The sequence below is a fragment of the Strix uralensis genome, chromosome 4, assembly GCF_047716275.1.
Source record: "Strix uralensis isolate ZFMK-TIS-50842 chromosome 4, bStrUra1, whole genome shotgun sequence".
NCBI lineage: Eukaryota > Metazoa > Chordata > Aves > Strigiformes > Strigidae > Strix > Strix uralensis.
Window position 1 is genome coordinate 119,285,431 of NC_133975.1, and position 24,890 is coordinate 119,310,320.

General features: G+C 44.8%; 2 protein-coding genes across 2 annotated transcripts in view; both read left to right on the forward strand.

Moving 5' to 3' along the window:
- Positions 1-11,224, forward strand: part of HHIPL1 (HHIP like 1) — a 31,065-nt gene extending 19,841 nt beyond the window's left edge. The window contains exon 9 of the mRNA XM_074864971.1: positions 739-11,224. Coding sequence (XP_074721072.1) covers positions 739-1,343 — 605 coding nt within the window. The 3' untranslated portion in view covers positions 1,344-11,224. The remainder of the gene's footprint in view (positions 1-738) is intronic.
- Positions 11,225-11,655: 431 nt separating this feature from the next.
- Positions 11,656-24,890, forward strand: CYP46A1 (cytochrome P450 family 46 subfamily A member 1). The gene is made up of 15 exons (XM_074868763.1): positions 11,656-11,886; positions 12,603-12,680; positions 12,972-13,053; positions 13,565-13,638; positions 14,317-14,403; positions 15,025-15,163; positions 15,775-15,885; positions 16,662-16,818; positions 17,139-17,201; positions 18,284-18,356; positions 18,797-18,881; positions 20,717-20,827; positions 21,370-21,458; positions 22,365-22,431; positions 23,307-24,890. The coding sequence occupies exons 1-15, from the start codon at positions 11,759-11,761 to the stop codon at positions 23,466-23,468; spliced, it is 1,506 nt and encodes a 501-aa protein (XP_074724864.1). The 5' UTR covers positions 11,656-11,758; the 3' UTR covers positions 23,469-24,890.

Sequence of the window (24,890 nt, forward strand, 5' to 3'; positions counted from 1 at the left end):
TTCTGAATTGCTTCCTTCTGACAAGCTAAAACTTATTTTTAAGCTAAAAATAGAGCACATGTAAATAAGCAAGTCCAGTAACGCCTGGAAACTGTGACAGCAAAGAATTTTCAGCTCTTCAGAGTTGAAGGCTCTTTTATTTTTTTTCATAAGGAAGAAAAAACCCAACCCCAAATCCTGTTTTATGTGTTGTCCTGGCAACTCCGTTCCTTTTGCACATTCCAGTTGCCAGAGAGAATTGATTTTGAATGTTCCTGACTTCAGCTCCTCTGAATAAAGCATCTGGCCCAGTGGGGAGGCCGGCGCTCTCTTCTGGTAACGATCCAATCATTAGTAATGAAGAGAAGAGCAGAAATAGTGCCTGTCTTTAAAATGCTTTCAGCAGGGGAGAAGGGTACGGTGGGGAACTCCTCTTCTGAACGTGAAACTCCAGCGCCTGCCCTTTCAAGGCCAGGCTGAAGCTTTGCCAATAAACTGCTTGGAGTTTCCTTCTTGGGAGAGGCTTGCCTGTTGGCTTTAAGCCCTGCAGTCGTCTCTGCTAACTAAAAGCAGCCGACATTTTTCACTGAGGAAGTATTGGCTCACCGGGAGTGTTGTTGCTTCTCAACAGGATCAAGTAAGAAAATTCCAAGAAACAAGTTAAATAAGTCAGAAATCAGCGCTGGTTTCATACAGTTGTCTTTAAGTATTGTCCATAGAGTGACAGACTCATGGTTTCCTGGGTTTTTCCCCCAACAGAGCTTATTGTGAAAACACCAACGCCACGTCCCCGGCTGAAGGCCACGACGGAGGCCCCACGGGGAGTCAGGCCAGACCCCGAAACGCCCCTCACGCCGGCTGTGGACTGGGTGGCCCAAGCCCCACCGCCGCCAAGGAACCGAAGCAGGACGCCCACCACCCCCACACCGGGCGGCAGGACCCCCAAGCCCAGGAAGGGAGGAGAGAGGAGGGGGCAGCGCAGGAAGAAGAAACCCCCCGGTCCAGCCCGGCCGCTGCAAAATGGCGCTGTGCGGCTGATGGAGCAGCAGGGCCGTGGCCGGAGCCATGGCCGGGTGGAGGTTTACATCAACGGTGAGTGGGGCACGGTGTGCGACGATGGCTGGACCTTGTCTGCCGCCACCGTGGTGTGCCGCCAGCTGGGCTTCCCCTATGTGGTGCGGGCCAGCAAGAAGGCAGAATTTGGGGAAGGGACCTCCCTTCGCATCCTCCTGGACGATGTCCAGTGCTCTGGGCAGGAAAAGACACTACTGGAGTGTGCCCACGCTGACGTGGGCACGCACAACTGCTCCCACGAGGAGGACGCTGGCGTGGTGTGCAGCCGGGAGGAGGTGGCAGACTGGTGACAGAGGAGCTGGGGAAGGCAGCTGAGGGGTTTGGAGCACGCCCCTCTCTTCCCCAACCCTCTAAACCAGGGTCAGTATTGAGGAGGGTGTGCTCTGCCTTGAATGCTGCATCTGTTCAAAGTAATCTGTGGTTTTCTTCATGTTCATCCCCATACATGTGCCTCAGAGGGAAAGAAAACATAAAGTGAAGAAGCAGCGACTTGAGTATGTTGTGGGCAGGGACTGTGTATGGGGTTTTTTTAATAAGAAGAAAACCCTGAACATCAGCCATTATAGATTAGAAAAGAGATGCATCCTGTTGCCCTTTCCCCTTCTGAAATACAGCATTCCCCAGCTGTGCTTCACAATATTTTGCAGAAAAATAAATTCCCAAATGACCATGTTTCGCTCTTATGGAAGTGTTTGAGTTGTTTGGCTTGCTTTGCCACCTGCAGCTCTGAGTGATGGTTTCTAAGTATGCATAAATCTGTGCCTTTCTTTGCAAAATACAAAAGCAGATTTTTTTTTAACTTTCCATTTACTAGTTGAAAGGAAAATGATTCTCGTTAATGCTTTTTATTGGTATAAGCTTATTGGTTATCAAAGATAACTGTGTCTAAGCAAAATCAGATAAATTAGAAAAAGTCATAGAATACCACCTGGAAAATATTTCTGCAGTTTATACTAGCCTAAGTGAAAAGAAAACCTGGCCTTTTTTACATGAACAGAATCATTATCAAGTTTAACTCTGAAGTTACTTTGTACATGTTTATCCGCTTTCCCAAAGGTTGTGAAGCCACATGTTTTTGCATTCAGTTTTCAGAGGTGTAAATGACTAGACAAGAAGTAATGTACTGGGGTAATAATCCTGTAATATTTACCCCTTTTTAAAGGATATTACAAAAAAAACCCAAACTCATTTTGTCTGAAATGTGCTTTTCACCTGAGCGGTGATTGGAGACACGTGTTCTCCTCATGTCTGCATTTGATAGTATTTTGCCTGGTTATTTTTTTCCCCAATGTAATCAGGATAGGTTTTATCTTGATGCTCACACAAGAACATGAGAAAGACAAAATGAAACAAATGTAAAATGACTAGTGTATCCAGAAAAGTTCATATGCAAAACCTTGTATCTAAAACTCTTACCATGGATATTTATTTTAATTCCCCAATTTCAAGTTGACAGTGTCCTCTTAAGCCTACAACATTGATGTATATGGTAAATGAATTTGTTTTAAATATTTTTCCTGAACTTTCTGATATACCCATTAAATACTTTTTGATATTAAAGAACACCTTCACTACACAAAAACAATCAGACAAATAGCACTGGTTCCCTACTTCTTAAGTATAAAGGGGTGAACAGACATATAAAGTGCCTTTTGCAAAATGCTACTCTCATTTCATTGGAAAACCTACAAATGCCATCAGGCACCAGACTGTCATTAGGCTTTTCTCATCGCAGTGAAGATGCAAATGCATTTGTTTAAAGTGCAGAAATTCACTTCAGGCACATCAAAACGTTCAGGGAACAAGAGAGTCCTTTGTAAATACTTCTGTTAAAAGAGTTGGCACCTGTTGAGCTGATGGGACTAGAGGGCTGGAAGAAAACAGAAAGTGGAGATATAATCTTTCTTCTTCCAAATTCCTCTTCCGCTTCTTTTGGCTCCTTAGCCAAATTTCAGCTAGCTCTAGCTGTGACATTTTAAGGAGAATGTTGGTCATAGTTATGCTTAAAAAATTCTGGGTAGAAAAAAGACCTGCACAACAGAAGTCACTCTAAAGAAATTGAGATGATTCGAGGATGTCTGCTATAGACCAAGTAGACAGGCATTTCACCATCATTTTCCAGGTACTTTAGCATTCTTGTTCTAATTTAACTATTAGTTACCCTCCACCTGCTTTAGCTCATTTGAACCTCCTGAGCATAAGCAGAGGCCACCTACATCTTGTGTATTGCTGGTGGTGACTGCCACCAACCGCCGGCTGGCAGTCACTCCGTGGCACACAGTCTCTGGTGGCAGTTCAAGGCATATGGAAACCAGCCCACGAGGAGCAGCCTTCGGTAAGAGCGAGCTGTGCCGTGGCTCGGCTGATGGCAAACACAGAGCCGTACACCCCCAGTGTTTGCTGCTGGCATTATGTGGGTGCTGCTGGCTTCACAGGGGAAATATTTATCAGCAGAGGAAGAGACAAGACTTGCAAATAAGTTTTTTTCCCCTTATCCTTTCTCGTAGCCTACAATGAGTGGGGAAAGCATTCAAGTAGATGCGTGCCAGCTCAGTACGCGTGGATGTGTGTGCGAGTCTGTGCCTGCCAGCTCACTATGCTGTTACGATGCTGGGAAGATATTTCTGACCATTGTGGTCCCTTCCAAGTTTGAAACATATCTGTTCTAAATCCTGGTATTTGTCAGTCTAGTTCCATGGTATTTAAATAATGAGGGTGTACTACTCAAAGCCCAGAAGCACATGTGCATTTAAATACCTGATACATCGTTTGCTGTTTAATAGGATTCTTATTGACAGCTGAGTGGTACACTCAGTGTACCCCGGCCCCACAGCCCAAACCCAGAAAAACACTCTCAGGAATGCACCGGGCAGAGCTTGCCTCTTCTTTAACCTGTTAGCGTTGATATGGTTGTATAGGGGCTGTCCCCAGTGCAAATCTGTCCCGCTGTGTGCGAGCTCAGCCCGGCACTGTTTGGTTATGATCAACATAGAAATTGAGAAGTGTAGAGGAGAAAACCAGTCACAACATATCAATATCCAAGCCTGCTTTTCCTCTGGGAAAGATGCCAATAGACCTCTTTAAATGGTCAGCTTGGCATGTGAGATGCATTTGCCCCCTTAGATACTTTCAGACATTTTTTGATATGGAAAGAGATGTAAGCATTATTTGATAATTAATAACTGCATTCCAAATTTAAGTTTTAAGAATTCATAGTTTTTCCTCTGTAAACAAACAAGACCTCAAACCCATTTGACATGTGTCCATACCTTGCTGCCTTGTACATGACCTTCCCAAGGTTTTCATGTCTAGACTTTACCCTGGGGCACAGAGCTGCCTTGAGCAATGTTTTAGTGTAGTCAGAAAAGCAGCTGCAATGGAAACAGCAATCATTCCTTAACAATAATGTGGTAAATAGGGATGCTATTTTTAAGGAAAAAAAAGTCTCTAGCGTTCAGCCAGTTGTAAGCACTGACATCAAGTAGCTTATTCCTCAGGGGCATTAGCTTTTGGCTATGACTAAACCCTTGGACTGTGTTGGTTATTATTAACCATCTCACCAATTACTTGCCCACTCCATGCTGGAAAATTTTATGGACTGAGAAGGATCAGGACCTCAGTATATATGAGCTGGGTGACAACCGACTCAGGGTGAAATTCACTGCAAAGGTCTGTATTTGGCAGTGTTGGGTAAGTAACATCTAAACCCACTTGTAGTTTGTTTTGCAAAAGTATGGTTGACTCCTGTATCCAGTCTAGTTTAATCTGTGGCAAAAGGTCTGGGTTTAGGTCAGCTCACTGCTCACGAGCAGTTACTTTTTCTGAGAGTTTTCCTGTCCACATCTGCCAGGCATGGACAGGAGACAACAGTACAGCAGTGCATGTCAAGCTTGAACGAGGTGACTTTAATGGCCTTGAAAAGTGCCAAGGTCCAGTGCTGCCCACGAGGGACCTTATTTCCACAATCTCCTGCAGAATGAAACAGCAAAAGGCTTTATCCTGACCAAGTCAGGACATCATGTCGCAGAGCCAGAAAAGACTGGAGCACATTTGATTGTCAGTACCCCCAAATCAAGGATTTTTTTTTTCCTGGTAAATGAAGGGGCACCATCTTCAGAGCAGCCCCCAGCACACCTGTGGCCCATGTTAATCTGCACCCTCCCAGATCACCCCGGGCTAGGTCAGGAGTCAGGATCAGTTGGCCTGATAACCAAGGAATGAGTCTGTTTAACTTAATAGCGTAGACAAAGCCTTTCTGAAACCTAAACCCAAGGTGGCTGGTTTTCCTACAGGACTGAGCTTCCCATTGCAAGACCATGTAGGCCTTTTGATAATTTGTTTTTCTGGATGATACAGAAATAAAAACCTCTCTGGACCTGATCAAAAGTATTGGGAGACAAAATGATGGCTTTATTTTATTTTTTTGCACCTGCTTTTGAACACAGTGAGTATATCACTACTATTTGGACTGCTCACTTTTTTTCCCCCTTTACTTTTACTGTGTATGGTGTATTGTGGTTTTAGGGATCATGCAGATGAGTTGCAGACCACAATGTATTTCATTCCTATGCATGTAGCAATTCTTTAAATTTAAACCAAGATTTTAGACCATTTGTGCTGTGCCCACCTTTCCAGTATGACACTTAAAAACACCTTAAAAAGAAAAGGAGCTTCTGGAGGAAGCAGCAGGGCCTGTTTTGGGAGCCATGGTCCCAGAGGCTCGTGCCATGCACAGGATGATGAGGAAAGCCCTGAACTGCGAAGGTCTTCCAGGGCGTCTGCAGTTCTGCATAGGCAGGTTGAGAAGATCTTGCATCACCCAAGGTTTTATCTTGGAAGAGCAGTGGGAAAGGAAGAAAGATCTCACTTGAGTTTTTTATCTGCCTCCTCCTGCATGCCATAGCTTGTGACACAACACAACATGCTGTCATGCAGTCTCATCGCACACAGTCCCGCCGGCTGGAGATGTCCTCCAGCCCAGCCGCAGCCCTCGTGCCCCAGCAGCTGCTGCTCAGTCAGCCGTGAAGATGCTCTGGACTTCCTCCCCAGCAGGTGTTGTGGCTTGGGACTCTGCGCTCGGGGATCAGACAGAAGGTCAAGTTTTTGTTATTAACTTGATGCCACTTCTCAATTTCCTGTTCCTTTATAATTAGGTTAAAATAATGGGCCATTTTCTGTTTCCAAAAACATTATAACTGCCCTCACTAGCTTTGGCTTGGCTGGATTTAATTATTATTTACACTGATACAAATAGCAGCAGAACTGGCCTACTGCGTTACATTCTTTATATATATATATATGTATATATATGCTGAGGAAAGTTAGGTACTTCTGAATGGAAGTAACATTTTTCTTTAAATTTTATTAATAACTGGATTTAAAATAGAGTCATGTATTGAATCGTGCTGGTAACACAATTGAAGTCTATATTTTGTAGTATTAGTTATAATATCGGAATTTGATTTATGTAAGAAAAATAACCAAATGTTTATGTAAAAGTATGCTTTTTTTTTCCTTTGAGTTGATGTATGAATGAATTTAACTGTAAGCTCACAGCAGCAAATACCTCCCCATACCTTGCAAATAACTGGTAAAAGGGAAGCAATCACTGACTGTTTAAGGGAAGGGAGGTTAAGGTAAATGTCTCTCCTATATTTGGTAAAAAATTCTGTATGGTCTTACTTTAAATAAGTTCATCTGCCTCACTACTTTTCACATTGGCTGTCATAATAATAGTAAAAAAACAGAGATCAGATATTATTACCTGGCCATCAGAAGAACAAGATGGGTTTTGGCGGTGTACTTCAATTAATATTTTGAAATCTGGTTATATTCCTCTGCTGGTGTTGCTCTGAGCTGGATAACGGTCTGCTGGCATTGTGGTGTTTGTGTCCTGGGTTCAAAGATACACAAAATATGTCTGAACTCTCAGGCTATGGTAGATTCCATGTTAAGCTGAGCTGTAGTCATGCAGCAAGAAAGCCTGAAAATATACATCTTCTGTCCTGAACTTTCCAATCCTTGGAGCAGAGAACTTTATCTTTTGCATTATTAAAAGCAAATGATTATTTGCCACAATATCGTGACTACATGAGATGATCAAACGGAGGAAGGTGAAGACACGCTGCATAGAGACACAATGAATATGTGGGACACAGTGCTTCCTGTGGGATTGCCCACGGGTGGCAGAGCCGCTAGAGCCGGGCAGAAGGACCGAAATCCCTAAACAGCAGCCAGTCCTTGGATTCCACCTGGACAGTGTTTCTGCCTAGGAAAGGAGGAGATGCCTAGTAAAACCAGTCCTGAAGTTTGTGTTTCTGCTGGAGATGAATGGGGTGCTCATGCTAGCCCCAGACCCCCACTAAGTCCATATGGACCTTTAGGCAGGGAGTGAGGTCTTAGCCTGTAAATTCTCCAGGATAGGCACTAATTTAATCACCATCTGCACTTAACCAGTAGCACACAACAGATGTAGACATTTAACAAGAAAATTAAAAACTCTTTATTTAGAAATGTATTTTATTGGTAAATTCAGACTGCCCCAGGATACCCAGCCCTCTGGCTGACTGCGTGCTGCAGAAGGCATTTCCCAGCACAAAAGATGCCTATGTTGTGCCTTCTCTTCGCTGTCCTCACTTACAGCCTATACGACACTGGATCGAGAGAGAGAGAGAGCAGTAAATGTTTTCAAACCTAAATAGCTACAAAAAGACAAGCAAAAGAGAACAGGAGTTTGGACCAACCCTACATCACATCAATTTTTCAAATTTACCTTGTAACTTCACACCAGTTAATGGTTCCCAGCTCTCCGCTCTGCTGTTCTGTTCCCAAGTCTCGCTCTTTCTGATTATGGGAATGTGCAAGGTGGCAAAATGTCCACGCGATGGCAGTTCAGTCCCCAGCAGAAGGGTGACAGACAGGGAAGTTCAGCGTCCCCAAGTCTGCACTCCTTCCTTCTTGGTGCAGTGGTGGCTCCCAGGTGCATAATAAACATAACAGTGCAGTCCCTTGGTATCATGTCCTTCACTCAAGGGTAAAGAAACACGTTAGAATAAAAAAAAAAAAAAAAGTTGTTATTAAAGCTTGTTAAAATACAAACAAAAGGTTTTATTGAAGCTTATCTTTAAAGCCTGAAATATAAGGTAATTTCATGATATCTACCCAGGCTGAATACTTAGGGAAGGGGAGTTTATCAGCTGATAATTACATCTGCATGAGAAGGTTTATTCTGAGAGCTTGCCTGTTCTAGACAGGGATCAGAACTATATTACATGGCCTTTCTATCCCATCAAAATGTATAAAATGCCAAATATTTTATCACCTCCATGTGAGCTGCTCACAAACAAGGTACAAGCAGGAATTTTCCACAGGAATTACTCTGAGAGTGATTTCAAATGAAAGAACACCTTGCATATAGTTTCAATCTATTCTAGAAATATGCTGAAAAAAAAATTGATGAAACTCAGAAAATCATTGTTTCATCAGGAGGTTCATTGAGTGGCTTTAAAGACATAGTTTCATTAGCTAGGTTTAGTTTTTAAGAACTTTCTCTGGGTGGTGCTATTCTTGTGATTAGCTGCATCTTTTCTAGTGATGGGTATTCGTATCATGAGATCATGCTATATATTACCTGACCAAATGGGAAGGAATGTTAGCTTTTTTTTCTGAAAACAAGAGGTTATAAAACCCTAGCCTTAACAGGCAAAAAAAAAAAAAAAAAAAAAAATCTAGTTTTAATTAAGATAAGCAGAAATCGTAGTTATATTGTAGGTCTTTGAGAACATAACGACAACATAATTTCCAGATTAAAAAAAAAATCTGTGCGAAAGCATGTGTACCCAAAACAGAAGGGAAAATCATTCCAGGGTTGTTGCAATTATTTCAAACCAAAGAAGGAACTACCTGTTCAAGAAAAATCAATGTTAAGATTAAATGTAACAGAAGCCCAAAGAATATTTGAAAATATAGAACCAGCTTTTGCTCCATTCTATACTGACAAAAAGTTTCTAACATTTTATACCATTTGACTGTTATCACCAGTCAGTGTTTCTCTGAGGCTGTAATGTGGCGTTACTACCAAACTCTTCTGCTATGCCATGAGAAGCCAAAAAAGTGATGCTGGCCACCAAGCATGCCCAGTGGAGCAGCCCTGCCCACCCACAGGCTGGAAGTCCATGGACGAAGTGATCAGGTGTATTTGTTCTCATGGGACACATCTGGTGTCCTTCCTCACCTCTCCTGAGCATGGTGGCCACCCAAAAGTAAAAAAAAAAAGGCTCCTAACAGGCTTTCACAGTCTGATGACAAGTCTCTGGTCCTTCTGCCTCCCTGAGGACTCACTGGGCTGACAGCACACGACTCCTGCCCTGCCCAGGCTGAAAAACCCAAACGTGGGCAGGCTTTGGCCATGCCTGCTGGGAGAGCTGCTGGTTCCTCGGGACTTCAAAAGAAAATCCCGGTCATCCTCCAAGGTCTGCAACACCAAATCTTTCTTTAGCTTAGCTTACACTATAAAGCCAGTGCAACTTCTTTCATCTGCCTGGTTTTTGACCATTTTGTGATCTGTGTTTCTATGGCAAGTTTAATTGAAGTTGGCCAGTAGGTGTTAGCCACTAAGTTGCTAGTGAGGGATATGGAGACACACATCCACACAGGAAAGCAACGTAAGACACAGAGGCACGGCTTCTAGAGGTGCCCCTTAAATTCCCCTTCACCGTTGACTCCCTGCTGCCTCTCTGTCATTAAAAGCCCATTCAAATTTATTTACAGTTTGAAACAAAAATGCAGTAGAGATAAAAATCTCTCACCTTATACCAACATGTGCTGTTGTTGCTTTGACAGCATTCTCTGCTCTCTCTGATCTGCTAGTTTCAAGTGCAAGCAGAAACTACACAAGAAAACCAAAGAAAACCTGCAGAATTTGGCATTTTAAGCACAGTCATTGCTTCCATTTGGAAACCACAGTGAGCTGACTCTTGGGGATGCCTGGCATATGATTGCTGCATCAGATGGACAAAACCAGGGGGTGCCATGCGTTACATCCTCTCCCTCCTGCTGTGAAGAGGCACTGCCATATGGGAGCTGCTGTGGGAGAGGAGCAGGGGAAAGACACCCCATGGGAAATGGTGGGGATGAAAAGTCCTGCAGCAGCCTCATATGGTGCTGAGAAATGTTGGAGACCCACAGGCAGCAAAATAGACATGATAAAAATCTAGGTAGTTTAGTATCCTGTCTCCAGCTGGTTGAGTAAAGCTTGTATGGAGAAAGAGTGCATGAATGGAATTGTCTTGTGAAAGCCTGGCAGGCAGGTGGTTTGCTGCTTTTCTTTACAGGGCAGCAGAGTGTCCTGCTTCTCCTTCCCTTGATGCAGCCAGAGCTGTGGGGACGGTGGAGATGGTGGAGAGGAGCGTCTGTCACCCCGCATGCAAGGTGGGCAACCTTCGAAGGGTGGGCACAGGATCCAGCAGGCAGGGGCTGCAACACGGGGAAGGGGCCCCCATCTCTTTCCCTGGCTCCCTGTGAGACGATTTAATAATTTAGCCTCTGTAACAGCTGTTGCAATTAGTTCCTCCATTTAACAATTTGTCGTGAAATATCTCTTCCTCTTCTAGACCTGCTGCCAGATCACTTCAGTGGGTGCCTCCTTGTTCCTCAATTATAGAAAGTAATCATTAGTCTGTCCCTATTCATCTCCAAACCACTGATGGTTTTCCAGACTCCTGTCATAATCTCCCTCAGTCATCTTTTTTCCAGTTTGGAGGCTTAATCTCTTCTGTCTCTATTTCTAGGAAGAAGAGCATGTGCAGTATTCATACACAGGGTGTGTGCTCTAGATTTAGAGTCTTCTATATACTAATACAGTCAGGCATCTTGATTTGCTCACTCTCCCATTTCTTATCACTGCCTGTGCTCTGCTTACTTCTTTGGTCTGTACTAAGCATTAAGCTGATGTTTCCTGAACTGGTGCCACCACTGAATATATACATATATATATATATAACTGGGCTGGATGTATATACATAGTTTACCTTTCCCCATGCATTACTTTTCATTTACCAGAAATGAATTTCCACCATTTTATGGCTTGGTCCCTTGTGTCTTGCGATCCTTATGCAATTTGTGGAAGTCAGCTTTAGATTGCCTGTTTTCAATAAAACTGTATCATCTCTCATTCCCCTGCCTGGATGATGAATGAGCATGTTGTATAACACAGGCCCCAAAGCAGACTGCTCTGAAAATCCTCATCTATTGGTTCCTACAGGCATCAACAGTGTATTCCCTTTGCATCTTGTATTTTAAACAGTTAAAAGTCAACACAGAGCCTCTCCTTCCTTGTCTTGTGAGGGCTTAGTTTAGCAGCCTTATTTAAAACACTTCTGTAAACCAGCATATGAAGGTGCCGCTCCCAACCTCCTCACGCACTTGTGCAAAGCACCACCTCCGCATAAATCCATCTAAACACCCATACACACACACAGACACATACAGACAGACAGACAGACACACACACACACTCTCTCTGTCTCTCTCGGGCCGAGCACCTTCCCCTCTGGGTGTCTCCGGGGCTGCGGCGGGGCTCTGCGCCGGCCCCCGCCGGGCTCTTTAAGCGGGCCGGCCCCGCCCGCAGGCCTCCCCACAGCCGGGGACTCTCCTGGCCCGCCCCGGCCGCGCAGGGCGGCCGCTGCCCGGGGAGGGCCGGTGGGCGATGGCGGTGCTGGGGGCCGCGGGGGGGCTGCTGCTGGCCCTCTCTCTCCTGGCCTTCGGCCTGTACTGCTGCTACGTGAAGTACATCCACGCGAAATACGACCACATCCCCGGCGCCCCGCGGGAGAGGTGAGGGGCAGGCGAGGCCGGGTCGGGGCAAGGAGGCGGGGGCCTGGGCTGGGTTTCCCAGGCGTCTGCAGAGCGGTGCCCGCCCTTGGTGTCAGCGCCGGCGCCCTTGTCCGCGGCCGGGCACAGCGGCGGACCTTGTCCCCCGGCGGCGCTCGCTGCCGGGCTAGAGCCGGGAGAAAACGTCGGGGCAGAAAATAAAACACTGCAGCCTGCGTCTGCGGGGGGCCTGCCGGGACGGGCCGCGGCCTTGCGGCGGTGGGCCGGGGCAGCGGCGAGGGCGCCCGGCTGCCTGGGCACAGCCCGCGGAAGGCTGGCACGGCGGGCATCGCCCTGCGCTGCAGCACCGCCCGGCCGGCCCGCCCTGCCCTGCCGGGGTGCCGTGTGCCGGCCTGCATCTGCCCGCTGCTCGCTCCGGGGGGCCACAGCGGGAGCTCCCACCCAGACCCGAACATCTCCCATAATACAGCACCGAAAAAGACCTTGTCCTGCGTCTCTGGAATGGTCTTCCTGCCCGCACGACTACACCAGCCTGGTCCCTAGTTTACCCACGTAGTTAGGCCTGGGCTTTGGCACAGCTAGGTGTTATTTTTATCTTTCCTTATGAGGAGGAAAACAGGAGCAACGCTCGTATTGCTTCACTGAGCAACGAGGATTGCAGTCCATACAAAGCCCTGTGTTGGCATCCTTGTGACACTCTTAATGTTTGTTTTCTGCAGCTTTTTGTTTGGGCATCTGCCAATCTTGTGGAGAATGCTAAGGAAACGGGAGTTTATGCACGATCTTTTCCTGCAGTGGTAAGTTGAGACACATCAGTAACATCCGCCCTGTAGCACAAATTGGGAAATCAAGGCACACAGGCTCTGGATTACATATTTAGCATCATTCAGAAGGTTGGTAGAGGAGCTAGAGAGAGCACTGATCTTAATGCCTTAATTTGCTGAAGACTGCAGTAGTTCCCAGTACATGCTGCTTTGGTCCTTTGAGATTATTAGGTCTGAACTGTTACATGTTGGTGGCTTGTACCATAATTCTCTTATAATTCTCTTTTTTTTTTTTTTTTTTCCCCTCTCTTCTCCTTCTTGTAGGGCAGAGAAATATGGACCTATTGTACGGCTTAATGCCTTTCACAGAGTTTCAGTAATGATTCTGAGTCCTGAAGGAGTGAAGGTACTGCAAAATAAAGCCAAATTGACAGTGAGGATTGACCCGTCCCTCCAGAAAGAGAGAGGTGGTGTCTGATGTTCAGGGCAGCACAGTGCTGCCAGTCTGTGCCTGTGGAGAGGGTGGCTCTGGCCGGTTTAGGACGATGAGGTGCTCTGCTCTATGGGCTGTCCTGCTTTATCTCAACAGTAGAGAGAGTAAGCATCCACCATGTCTGAAAAGCAGACTCTTTGCAAGAGCTTAATATCTCAGATGAGTGAGGCACAAGGGACTGAATTTCTTCTAAATCTCTGCAGTAACCACAGAGTGAGATTTCAGGTCATTGGTCAAAAATTGCTAGAGGCACGCAAAACAAGCTAGCAGCACGGGAACTGGGGAATTGGGGCATACCAAATAATTCATTTAGTCTTCAGACTGCTGCTACAGGAGGAAAAGAGTGAATGTGTGAGTGTCTTTTTATGTTTTGTCTGGGAAATGGATCACACTCAGTATTCACTGACCTGAGATTTGATTTTAGGAGTTCTTGATGTCACCACAGTATCCAAAGGATCGACTGGTGTATGGTCGTATCTTCAACTTATTTGGTGAGAGGTAGGTGAAACCCATATGAAGCCACTGTGATCTGAAAACAAGTGAAAGATTAATAATGTCACAGGCATGACACTTCGTTTGACCTAGACCATTTATCTTAGTCTGGGGTTTAGTGACTAATTCCAGACATACGTAAGCAGCATGTACCTATTAAATTATGTGTCAAGTCAAATGTCTTCCCAGTCAGGGAGGAGGTTATGTTGGATTCTTTTTACCTTGATCATACTTTGCCCCCCCCCCGCCCCCGTGGATGTTCAGTTAGTCTGAGAATAGTTTGCTCAAGACCATCATCAAACTTTTCACTTAGATTTTAGAGCACTGAATTATTCCTTAAGACATAGGAGTTTCCAGCTCTTAAGTTCAAAAAAGGGGATTTTTCTCTGTTAGCCTGAAGCTTTTAAAAATATAATAATCCCATTATTATATTATTTGCATAACAGCTGTAATGAATCAGCATCTTATTGGACTCAGCAGTCCACACCTACCAGGCAAAGCATATCTGCAGTTCAGTCATTGTCCACAGTGATGCAACGACTGTGTACTCAAAGCAGCACGGTGCTCCCTAAACGGGAAAATACAAAAAAGTAGATGTGGAAGAGTTATCTTTGTGAGTACATGTGGTTTGGCTGGCTCCCTTGCTGTGAAAACTGTTCCTTTCCTTGTTTTCCTAAATGCTAGGTTTCTAGGGAATGGCTTGGTAACTGTTTGCAACCACGAGCATTGGCACAAGCAGCGGAAGATAATGGATCCAGCTTTCAGCCGAACGTAAGGCAAATATCTCTGGGATGACCTAGCTGTTATTTCTACTGTATTTTCATGATTCTCCCTGACATTGATCCATTATTTGATATTTAGAAGGAGAAGAAACCCATTTAGTGCCAAAATCACATTTTACTTAGAGTCCGATGCACCATTTCCATGACAAGTATAATTTGACCAGACTTCCCATGGGGCAATGGTGATGGCTGCCTTATCCTGTCAGAAAACAGACCAGGGATTTGACATGGGCAAGCCTCATCATTCACCTGAGCAATTCCCTGTGGGAGATACGGTGTGATTGATAAGCAGGGGGTTGGTCTGGTTTGCTTCTGTGTGCTTCGATGCATTGCATTTTGGGTCTGAAGATAAGGTGCATTTCCTTCGGCATGCACAGGCCAAAGCCCTTTGCCACAACAGCCATTGTTTACATGGCAGGACGGAGCAGGGCTGCTATAAGAAGAATTTAGCCTATTTTATCTGTTCGCTTTTTAAAGTATTAAGGCAAATTTATTATAAATAAAAAGAAAAAATCTTTATCATTTTCTATGAAAAATAATGAAGGTAATTTTGCATGAGCAAAGATGTCCTCTCCAGAGCCACCATCGCTCATTTTTATTGATTGTTCAGCTACCTGATTGGTCTGATGGAAACTTTTAATGAAAAAGCAGAGGACCTGATGGAGAAGCTAGAGGAAAAGGCAGATGGAAAAAAAGAGTTTAGCATGCTGATGATGATGAACCGGGTGACTATGGATATCATTGCAAAGGTACCAGCTGTCCGCTTTCTTGTTTCCTCTGCGACTGGCAGGAAGGAATGGAAGTAACGGGTACCGGCAGCAGGATAGGATCAGTAGCTGGAGCCAGGAAACAAGACCTTTACCCAACAGTGCCAGAAGAGCTGAAGGACTAATTGTGCCACTTCAATTTAGGCTGAGCCATACGAAGGGGCGGTTAGGGAAGGGTCTGCACAGCCTAGGTGTGGCCTGCAGGATGGGGACCCTTTGCAAAAGCCCTTACAGCCTCATATACCTCCCATGCCTCCGTCCCAAAAGGGGCACACCAGTGCTCATTCATGTGTGGATGTTGCATTATTACCGTTATATGTCAGCATGAAGTCTGCCTTTCACTGGCTTTTCCCTTCTCTATGCAAAACAGTTTGGGATGAATGGAGAATAATAGTAAATTATTAATCCCCCCCAAGTAAGGAGGAAGCATAATGTGAATGTTGCCCTTCCCTTGCAGCCTCCTGCAAGGCAGGATCTAGCCTGAGGTATTTTTAGGGGAAAAGGCAACGGTGTGAGGCTGTCCTGCTCTTTCACCCCAATCCCAGGGAACCAGGAGGATGCAGTGAGTTGCCTTTGTCTCTCCCACTCCACAGGTAGCTTTTGGCTTGGAGTTAAATGCACTGAGCGATGACCAGACGCCTTTCCCACATGCTGTGACTGTGGTTTTGGAGGGAATGACCAAGACACGTATTCCCCTCTTTCAGGTCTGTATGTTCCTCACTTCAGTCCTCTCTCCTCATGTCCAGCTGGAGCCTCTGCTCCTGTATGAGTTAGTGGGCTGGAGCTGTGCGATGCTCATATCTGATGGGGAAACAGTCATCGGTAGCGCTTTCCTTCCAACATGCATCAAGATAAAATTCATTAGAGCTTTAAAACACATGCAGAATACACATTAACGTTTAATGCTTCCTTCCTGTCTTTCTGTCTTCTCTTCCCTCCTGCACATGTCTTCTCATACGGTTTTACACTTTCACACCCATCACTGCAAAAATTGAGTTTTTTACCATTTGTCCGAGGAGGATGGCAGCCTTCAATCAATGTGGAAGAAATTTGAACATTCTTACTGTAAAAAAAATTGTATTTTCAACCAAAATTCCTACACTAGGAAGTTATGGAAGTAATACAAAAAATTTAAGTTAAAAATCATTCCATAGTTTCTCATGAAAGCTGTAGTTCAGGCTTTTAGAGCTCATGTTTTCCTTTTTGGTCCCAGAGGTGAGATTCTGTATTGCATGCTGCAGTTTCTTTCTGGGGAAAGGTGAGGAATTTTGCTCACAGGGCCCAAAACATCAGCTCGGACAAGGCAGGACATCAGCATGCACAGATTGAAATATTTCTCATTTCAGTCCAAACCTTTCACCTTGGGGATGTTCACTTTGTTCTGCGGAGAGCAGATGTTTTTGTGACAAATGTCATTTAGCAGAAAGCAAGGTGTTTGCTTGAAAAATGAGTAAAATGACTGAAGAAATTCTGTATTCAGTACATGCCAGGGAAACAGAAGCTGGTAAAGGAGGTCAAGGAGAGTCTGAGGCTGCTGCGGCGTGTGGGGAAGGAGTGCATTGACCGGAGGAGAGAGGCCATCCAGAATGGGAAGGAAGCCACGCTGGATATTCTTACACAGATACTGAAAGGAGATGGTAGGGGACACATTGCTGTTTGAGTGAATTTCTCTGTGGCATGTTTTGCCATGAGATGTGAGTAGGATTGTTTTGGGGATCTGAACTTTGATGCTCCTTTAATGTCTTTTTCACACTGAAGATAGTAAGGGTTGCTTTGAAAATTCTGTTTCTTTGTGTTGGATCAAAAGTTGGTCGCACGTCACCGCTGGGTTGCCCATTCAGCATCCCTTCCCAATGCCACCTCACACAGAATGTGCAAAACGGGGCAGAGCATTCTGGCTGTTCCAGCTGGGGCATAGGGGCATTTTCTAATCTCGTTTACTTTTCTCTCTTGACAGCTCTGGAGGTAACTAGAGATGATGAAAACATTCTGGATAACTTTATCACTTTCTTTGTTGCAGGTTGGTAGCTATTTTAATGCTTGGATATGTCATGTGGGAAGCTGTACTCATTCTTGGGTCATCTGCAGGGTTATGATTAATGTCCTTGCTTGCTCCATGCAATACTGCTGTAACCAGGAGTCACTTGGTTGGAAGACAGCAGTATTACACTGATGCAGGACCAGCTGGGTGAGGTCTGAGGAGAACTCTTAGTTTTCTCATAGGCAAATGATATATTATCCTCCTTCAGTCATATCAACACAGCAAGTAATGCCAGGCCAGTGGTTTCCAACCTGGGGCGCAGAGGGCAACATTGCCTGCTGGGGTGCCTCACGGAGTTCTGGCCCTTCCTTCCAGATCCTGCTAAACCCCACTGACAACATTTTTAACATATTCCACGTGTCTTCACGTCACCTCACCCACATGGTTAAACGCCCTTCTTGCCTTAAGAGTGTTAGATGCTTGGTAGGTGAGGGCACTGTCAATCCTGTCAGAAAGGACTGGGGATGATACGTGAGGTAAACAATGTAGAAAGATCTGTTTTGAGTTCCTAAGAAGGTGAGGTCAAAACACTGTTTTGTCACAAGAAGGATGTTACTGCGACAAATACATCTTTGCGGAAGTCTGTTTTCTGTAATGCTTTAAAATAATACATATGCCTATCCATGAAAAATGAAAACTATCCACATAAAGCAGGCATTTCAAAGAAAGATGGTTAGAAGCCCTGTTTTCCCTCAAAACCAGTAAATCCTTGCTTTTTGGCAGAACCGCGTGTCCCATAATATGAAAAGGCAAATACTGAACCTCACAGGCCCTTCTGTTAGGGAGCTCATAACCGGTAGGCTGTATGTAGCCACTGCAACTTCGAGTTGAGCAAGATGGCTTGTATCTTTACCAGCTATGTCTCATTCTTGTCATTCTTGAAAGCTCCTTAAATAGAGTTTACAGTCCTTTTAGTGTTTCCTTTAATTTCTAGCGTACTTGAAACAAAACATTTGAGGCCTGACGTTTTAAGTTTCCTGTTCACAGTCACACTAGTAGACCATCTTTGTATCATGTTACTATTTCATACTAACCTTTACATCAATTTTTGATGTCCTTAGGTCATGAGACCACTGCCAATCAGTTGTCATTTACAGTAATGGCACTGGCTCAGCATCCTGAAATACTGGAAAGGTACGTGAGCTCCAATTTGCAAACCCAGCTTGCTGTTAATTTCAAGGTGAACTTAATTATAAGGATTATTAAAAAGCTAGGATCAATTCCTAATAAATTCTAGCCTCACATCCAAAATAAACAGTTTCATAGTCCCAATATATGTAAAATTTAAAAAAAAAACTTAAGATGAATTATTTCAGTTCCGTCTAGATGATTTTTTTCAAAGCCTTTATACGTACTGGGCCCGAATCCTACCTGACTGGGCTGTACTGTACGTACATTGCTCCATCCTGATATGAGGCACAAGTTCAAGCAGGCTGGCTGAGAATCAGTAGGCATTTTGCCTGAGGATGGGAGTCAAAGTCCAACTCAGTGTCTGGAAAGTAAAAAATGTAATTTATCAACTTGCCTAGCAAGAAATGGGTGTCTGCAGCTAACACTTTTAAATTTAACTGCAGGCTTCAGGCCGAAGTGGATGATGTTCTTGGTGCCAAGAGAGACATTGGTTATGAGGATCTTGGCAAACTCACCTACTTATCGCAGGTACTGTAGGAATGAGGTAAAATACCAGTCAGAGCTGTTTGGTAGCACCTCTGCCATGTCATGGAGGAGCCCCACACTTTGAAAATTTTAAGAAGAATGCCAGCATGTGATTCTGATGGCGTTTGTCCCCAGAGCGTCAGCAAGCAGGAGGCATTTGCAGCAGCCCGGCCTTGTTGGGAAGGATGGTCCTCAAATTTCTTTCCAAAATCCCACACAATTCCTTCACTGCTTTCCTTAATTATTATCAAGCTGGGAGCTAGAGCAGAGTTGCTTAATCCCTACCTGTTTAAGCTGAAACCATAGCTGTATTTTAAGAAGGGTTTGCAACTTTAAGCCCAACGTGTGCGTGAATCCCACGCACTTCCCAGACTCACAGCTCTATTTTAGTTTGGTTATTGTTAAAGCATTTCCAGCTGTGATCTCACCATGTGCCATAAACTCAGCAGGATTTGAGGACATCCAAAAATAATGGCTAGTTTCTGTAATTTCAATTTTTTATTACTGAGTCTTGAAACCCTCTTCAGTCACTCAGGGGTGGGGGTGGGGGAAGAGAGTTTGGTCCTAAAAGAGGTCTTGTGTATAGAAATGCCAGTTGGTAATGAACTGCAAAGCCAGGGCTTGGCTAGTTGCCAGTGGTTGTGTTGTGTATCCTTTTTTACAAGATGGGGGACACCATCAGGAGAGGCTGAATCACAGTCCTGGCAGCTATTTTCCAACTTAAAGTTCCCTGTGATTTTAGTAGTCTGCGATGATTGCTTTTCTCTTAAGCTGCCTGCCAAGGTGGGTGATGGTATTTTACCATTTGCCATACTCCATCCCACAAATCACTGTGCTTTGATAGCGGATAGATTTCAAAGGTGTATTTCTCATAAGGAAAAGGCATTTCTGTGTGATTACAGAAATCAGCAGGTTTCCTTAGGCTTTTCCAAACTTCATGACAATTATACCACTCCAATTAGGATGAGGTATCTAAGCCTTTCAGTTTTAAGACAGATCACATGAGAGCCTCTCAAAGCAGACTGTTTATTTAACAGAACAAGCTTGGATCTGTACAACCAAAATCACAATCACCCCTTGGTCAGAGCTAGTCCATCACTAGAGTATCAAGAGACTATGGGACTCCTCTCCTGTCGCTCAGGCAATTCTGAATCCTTTTGTCCATACTTCTTTTTCATTAATCCACTCGTGCATACACACTGTTAATTGCATTTGCAGTGCGATGCTAATGTGCACTGTTAATTAGGTTTCACTTTGATGAAATAATCCATTCTTACAGCTCACTGCCACCAAAAGAAATGGTCTCATTCCATTTTTTTCGCTGTTCCCTATTCATTTTCCTTCACCAGGTTGTTTTTTTGTCATTTTGGTGCTCTGACCTGGCTCAGCTCCCCAAGCAGCAGTAGCAGGACAAAGGCAGGAGCACAGCGCTGAGAGGGGGAAGGAGGTGGGAGCAACCACCCATCCTCATGGCAGCCGGCGCCGAGAACAGCTCATGGGGGGCGTGAGACTTCAATCTTAGATATTTCCTTTGAATCTGCTTCTGAGTGCTTTTTCACTTAGTTGTTGACTTGAGGTGTTAGATCTGTTCAGTGCATGGCATCTCTTGGGGGTTTTGCTTCTTTTTCTCTGTATTTTACCAGCTGTAAGAAGGAACCAGGCCTGAAGGAGGTGACTTATTTTGCCCACAGGAGTCCAAGGCAGATACACGAACATCTGTTCCACAAGTCAAAAGCTCCCATTTAGTCAAAGTGAAAGGCCATAGGGAGGTAATTAATTTTATTTCTGCTTCCTACACTGTATTAACTAACTGACCTTTTGTGCTTTTTGCGACACAGGTTTTGAAGGAATCACTGCGACTGTACCCACCCGTCCCAGGGACGGTGCGCTGGATGGAGAAGGAGCATGTCATCAATGGCATCAGAATTCCTGCAAACACGACGCTCGTTGTGAGTCCCATCCACCATCAGCAGCTTTTAGCTGCTGCAGCCTATCCAAATGTAATAGGTCTGTGTATCAGAGGGCCAAAATCCTCCCGGAGCATATTTCACTGAACCACAGAATCATTCAGGTTGGAAAAGACCCTTGGGATCATCGAGTCCAACCATCAGCCCTACTCTACAAAGTTCTCCCCTACACCATATCCCCCAACATCTCATCCAAACGACCCTTAAACACATCCAGGGATGGTGATTCCACCACCTCCCTGGGCAGCCTATTCCACTGTCTGACCACTCTTTCTGTGAAAAATTTTTTCCTAATGTCCAGTCTAAACCTCCCCTGTTGCAGTTTAAAGCCATTCCCTCTTGTTCTATTGCTATTTCTACTGGTCTCTCTGAAATTTTGGCCAAAACTGGGGTATGAATTGGGGCTCTGGATTGTTTCTGCCTGGGAAGTGGAAGGCAGTTACATTTCTGTACCTGTTTCAAAGAAGAGGCACACAGAGAAGTGTGCTTCTCCTGACTAATGGAAATGAACTCTTTCTTGACAGTTCAGCACTTATATAATGGGAAGGATGGAAAGATATTTCAAGGATCCACTCACTTTCAATCCAGACCGATTTAGCAGAGATGCACCTAAGTGAGTTTCTTTTTACTCCCAGGTTATTAAATATGTAATAAGGAACCATTACTAGAAGAGATTTCAAGGGGAAAAAAAAGTAGAATAAAACTATTTTTCCATTCTGGAATAAGTAACACTAAATCCTTATCCAAATGCAAATAGAGAGCAATAATGGGCAGTTTTTATTCTGAAGTTCTCTAGACCACATGATACCTTACAAAAAAGACTAATACTAATGTTATTTAATCTTTATATTGAGGTCAAAGCTTTGGGCCAAAACCAGCTTGAATATTTGCCTCAGTGCAATAGAAGCATTTAATGCGTGGCAGCCCTGGCCGCAGGATGCTCGAAGTGTCTCCACATTAGGGAGTGGACAAGAGGCTGAGGGACAGAAGATGCTGTTCAGCCATGTGGGCAGGCAGCTTAAGTCTAATCAGTAGGCAGGAGTGCAATAGGAGGGACCAATGACCTAAACAGTTGGCGCTGATCCCTGCATCTAACTACTTTGTGAGTCAGGGGTTTTACTTCAGCCTAGTGTTAGTCTGGTCTCCTGAACCAAATGCCCCTGCACTTGCATGGTTCAGAGCTGCCCAAAGGAGCAATAACTGGGCAGATCGTTACATCCTCATGATGGGCTGGAGAGCATTTAGAGTATGCTTGACACTCAGCTTTGAAATAAGGTTTGCACACATCAAAACAGTTCTGTGAGCTGAGCCATATAGTAAGCAGAAATGACTAGGAAACATGCTGCAGAGCTGTATCGCTGCTCTGAAGCAAAAAAATACTAATTTGGAGATTGTCTTAACAAGTCAGCTAGGTGAGGAGGTGTTTAGACCATTTCCTTGCTGCTGTGATGAAATATATTCTTGTTGCTTTACAACCAAGCTTTCAGAGTGACAGTTTTGAACATTTTTTTCTTTGCAGGCCATATTACTGCTATTTTCCATTCTCTCTGGGACCCCGGTCCTGCATTGGGCAGGTGTTTGCACAGGTAAGCAGAGGCCTGGAATGACACTTCATTAGCGAGCACTGGGCCAGCTCAGGGGTGTGCTGGCTGTGGCTGGTGATGGGGGACCAAAGGCCACGCTGATGCTGCACTGACCCTCTATGCTCTAGAGGGAGGATCCCCACCATGCCCATGACGCGGCATCTCTCAAATCCTGTCACATGAGCAGACACACATGTACTGAACTGGTCCCGTGTCACCCCTGTGCTCATAGAGCCGAGGTGTCTGCAGGGGAGGGGGCAGCAGGCTGCTCTCCGGGGTCACCCTGCTTGAATCCAAACCCCTTGATGGGAATCACGGTCAGCATCCTTTTGCCAGCTGAGGGCAGACCATGGTGGGTGTGGAGGGGCTCTTAGGGACCATCCTGTGGCTGCAGCTGGCAGAGTCAAGGCAGGGAAAACATCAGCTGGCAGAAGGGCATAAGCCAGGACTGGCACTGAGAAGGTGAGGAGGAGGCTGTGTGGATGGGAGGAACAATTTAATGAATTACTTGAGCATGGCAGAGAGCATTTCAGAAGGACAGTGGGAGGCCAGCTCTTTGGGTCTCTGCTGTGAGTTCATCTAAGCACCAGTGCTCGAAATGCTCAGGTTAAAGTGCTTAGTTTTAGACTCTTGATTTCTAAACCAGGGTTAATGCATAAACACAAGGACTGATCTTAGTGCCTGTCGTCTTCAAATCCAGGAAGCCCCATGTGACTCTTCTTGTCCAAACTCAGCTGTCTGCATTAAGAGAGTAACATTTAACTTTTTAAAATCTCTATATTGACAAAGCAGCATGACATAGTACACTGAGTTTAAGTAGCTGCAGTCCAAGCTGTATTTGCTGTCACTGACGATGGGTTTGCTTTTCTTCTTAACAGATGGAGGCGAAAGTGGTGATGGCAAAACTGCTGCAGAGGTTTGAATTCCAGCTGGTACCAGGGCAGAGTTTTAAACTCTTGGAAGCTGGAACCTTTAGGCCACTAGATGGAGTAATGTGTAAATTAAAGCCAAGGAGCCCTGCAAGAGGCTGCCAGGCATGACTACTCGGGAAAGGAGCATGACATGGTAGTGGTAGCATTTTTTCTGATTTTGAAGATCTTCACACTAATCAAAGGTTAGATTTTGCAGGCCCCTTTAGAGTATTACTAGACTGAAATTTTTCCTAGCCTTCCTCATAATTTACTGAAAAAAAACCTTAGGAGAGTCACTCTAGATATGTTTGAGCATCTTTGATCTGGAAGCATACCTGGAATTGCAAAGCCTGTTACTTTCCTGGGAGACTATTTGGTTCTGACCAGATTTGGAAAAGAATGTCTTTTTGCTGGAGTATCCCTGGAGCTCCACACAAACCTACACTCAAATCCCAGCTGATAGTTTCCACTAACTTGACTTATAACACAACATGGTCTAAGTAAACCCTTGTTTGGGGAATTTCATAGTAGAGCTTAAGCTTTGGGCTGAACTTGGGAAGAGAAGTTCAGAGCTGTTCTCTTTTTCAAAGCAGTTTCCCCATCCTTCCTCTAAATGAGAAGAACAATTGATAGGAACAATTGTGGCTACTATTTTTCCCTGTTGTTTCTGCCTCATTTTAATTCAGTCTTTCCTGCTTTTCTTCCAGTATTTTGCAGAGGGTAGATTCCCAATTCATGCTGTAGAAAGGGACTCTCCTGCTTCCTCCTACCCCTCCCCACAGCCTGTGCTCATTCTTCTGAGACACAGTTCTTTGGTGCGGGTCTTGCTAGGTTCATTTTAACCTGGTTCATTTTCCCCATCTGGCTCACCACAAAGGTACATGAACGCTTGGACCAAATGGTCTAGTAGGTACAGGAGGGCTGGAAGTAAGTGCCTGGAACCGAATACTGCTTAAAATGATACTGCTGCTGAAGAAATGCCTGTGCAACCTGAGCCAGAAGCAGGAGAAGGTCCTGCACCCCCTTTTTCTGCAGCTGTGCCAAAATTGCTCGCAGCATGCAGGTTTGCAGCCTGGCTCTGCTAGAGAAAAAATAATCATGAAAATGCCACCTTTTAGAAATAGGTGGATACTTAATAGGAGTTTGGGCCCTGAAATACAGGGAATTCAAGACATCTGGTGCTGCCACTGTTTGTTCTTACCTTTTTGAATTAAAGGGACAGGAACCTGGTCTGTACACTGTCAAGTTCCCGTGGTGGGAACTCCCATACCAGGAGAGTAATGTTCCAGAGCTTTCCCTCATTCTGCTACTGTTGTGCACCATCTCACTCGGTGCAACGGTGGGATAACAGGCCAGTAAGGTTGATGTGGCTTTTGATAACAGAAGCCATGTTATCCAGTGTATTAACGTGACTTACACCCAGAGATACCAGTACTTTTATTGCTAGGGAAGGTTTAGTCCATCTATTGGTAGACCAGCTCTTCAATCCTTTATGCTGGAGATCTGCTTATATCCTCCTAGACTTTAATAAAGTCTGATTGGGAAAACTGA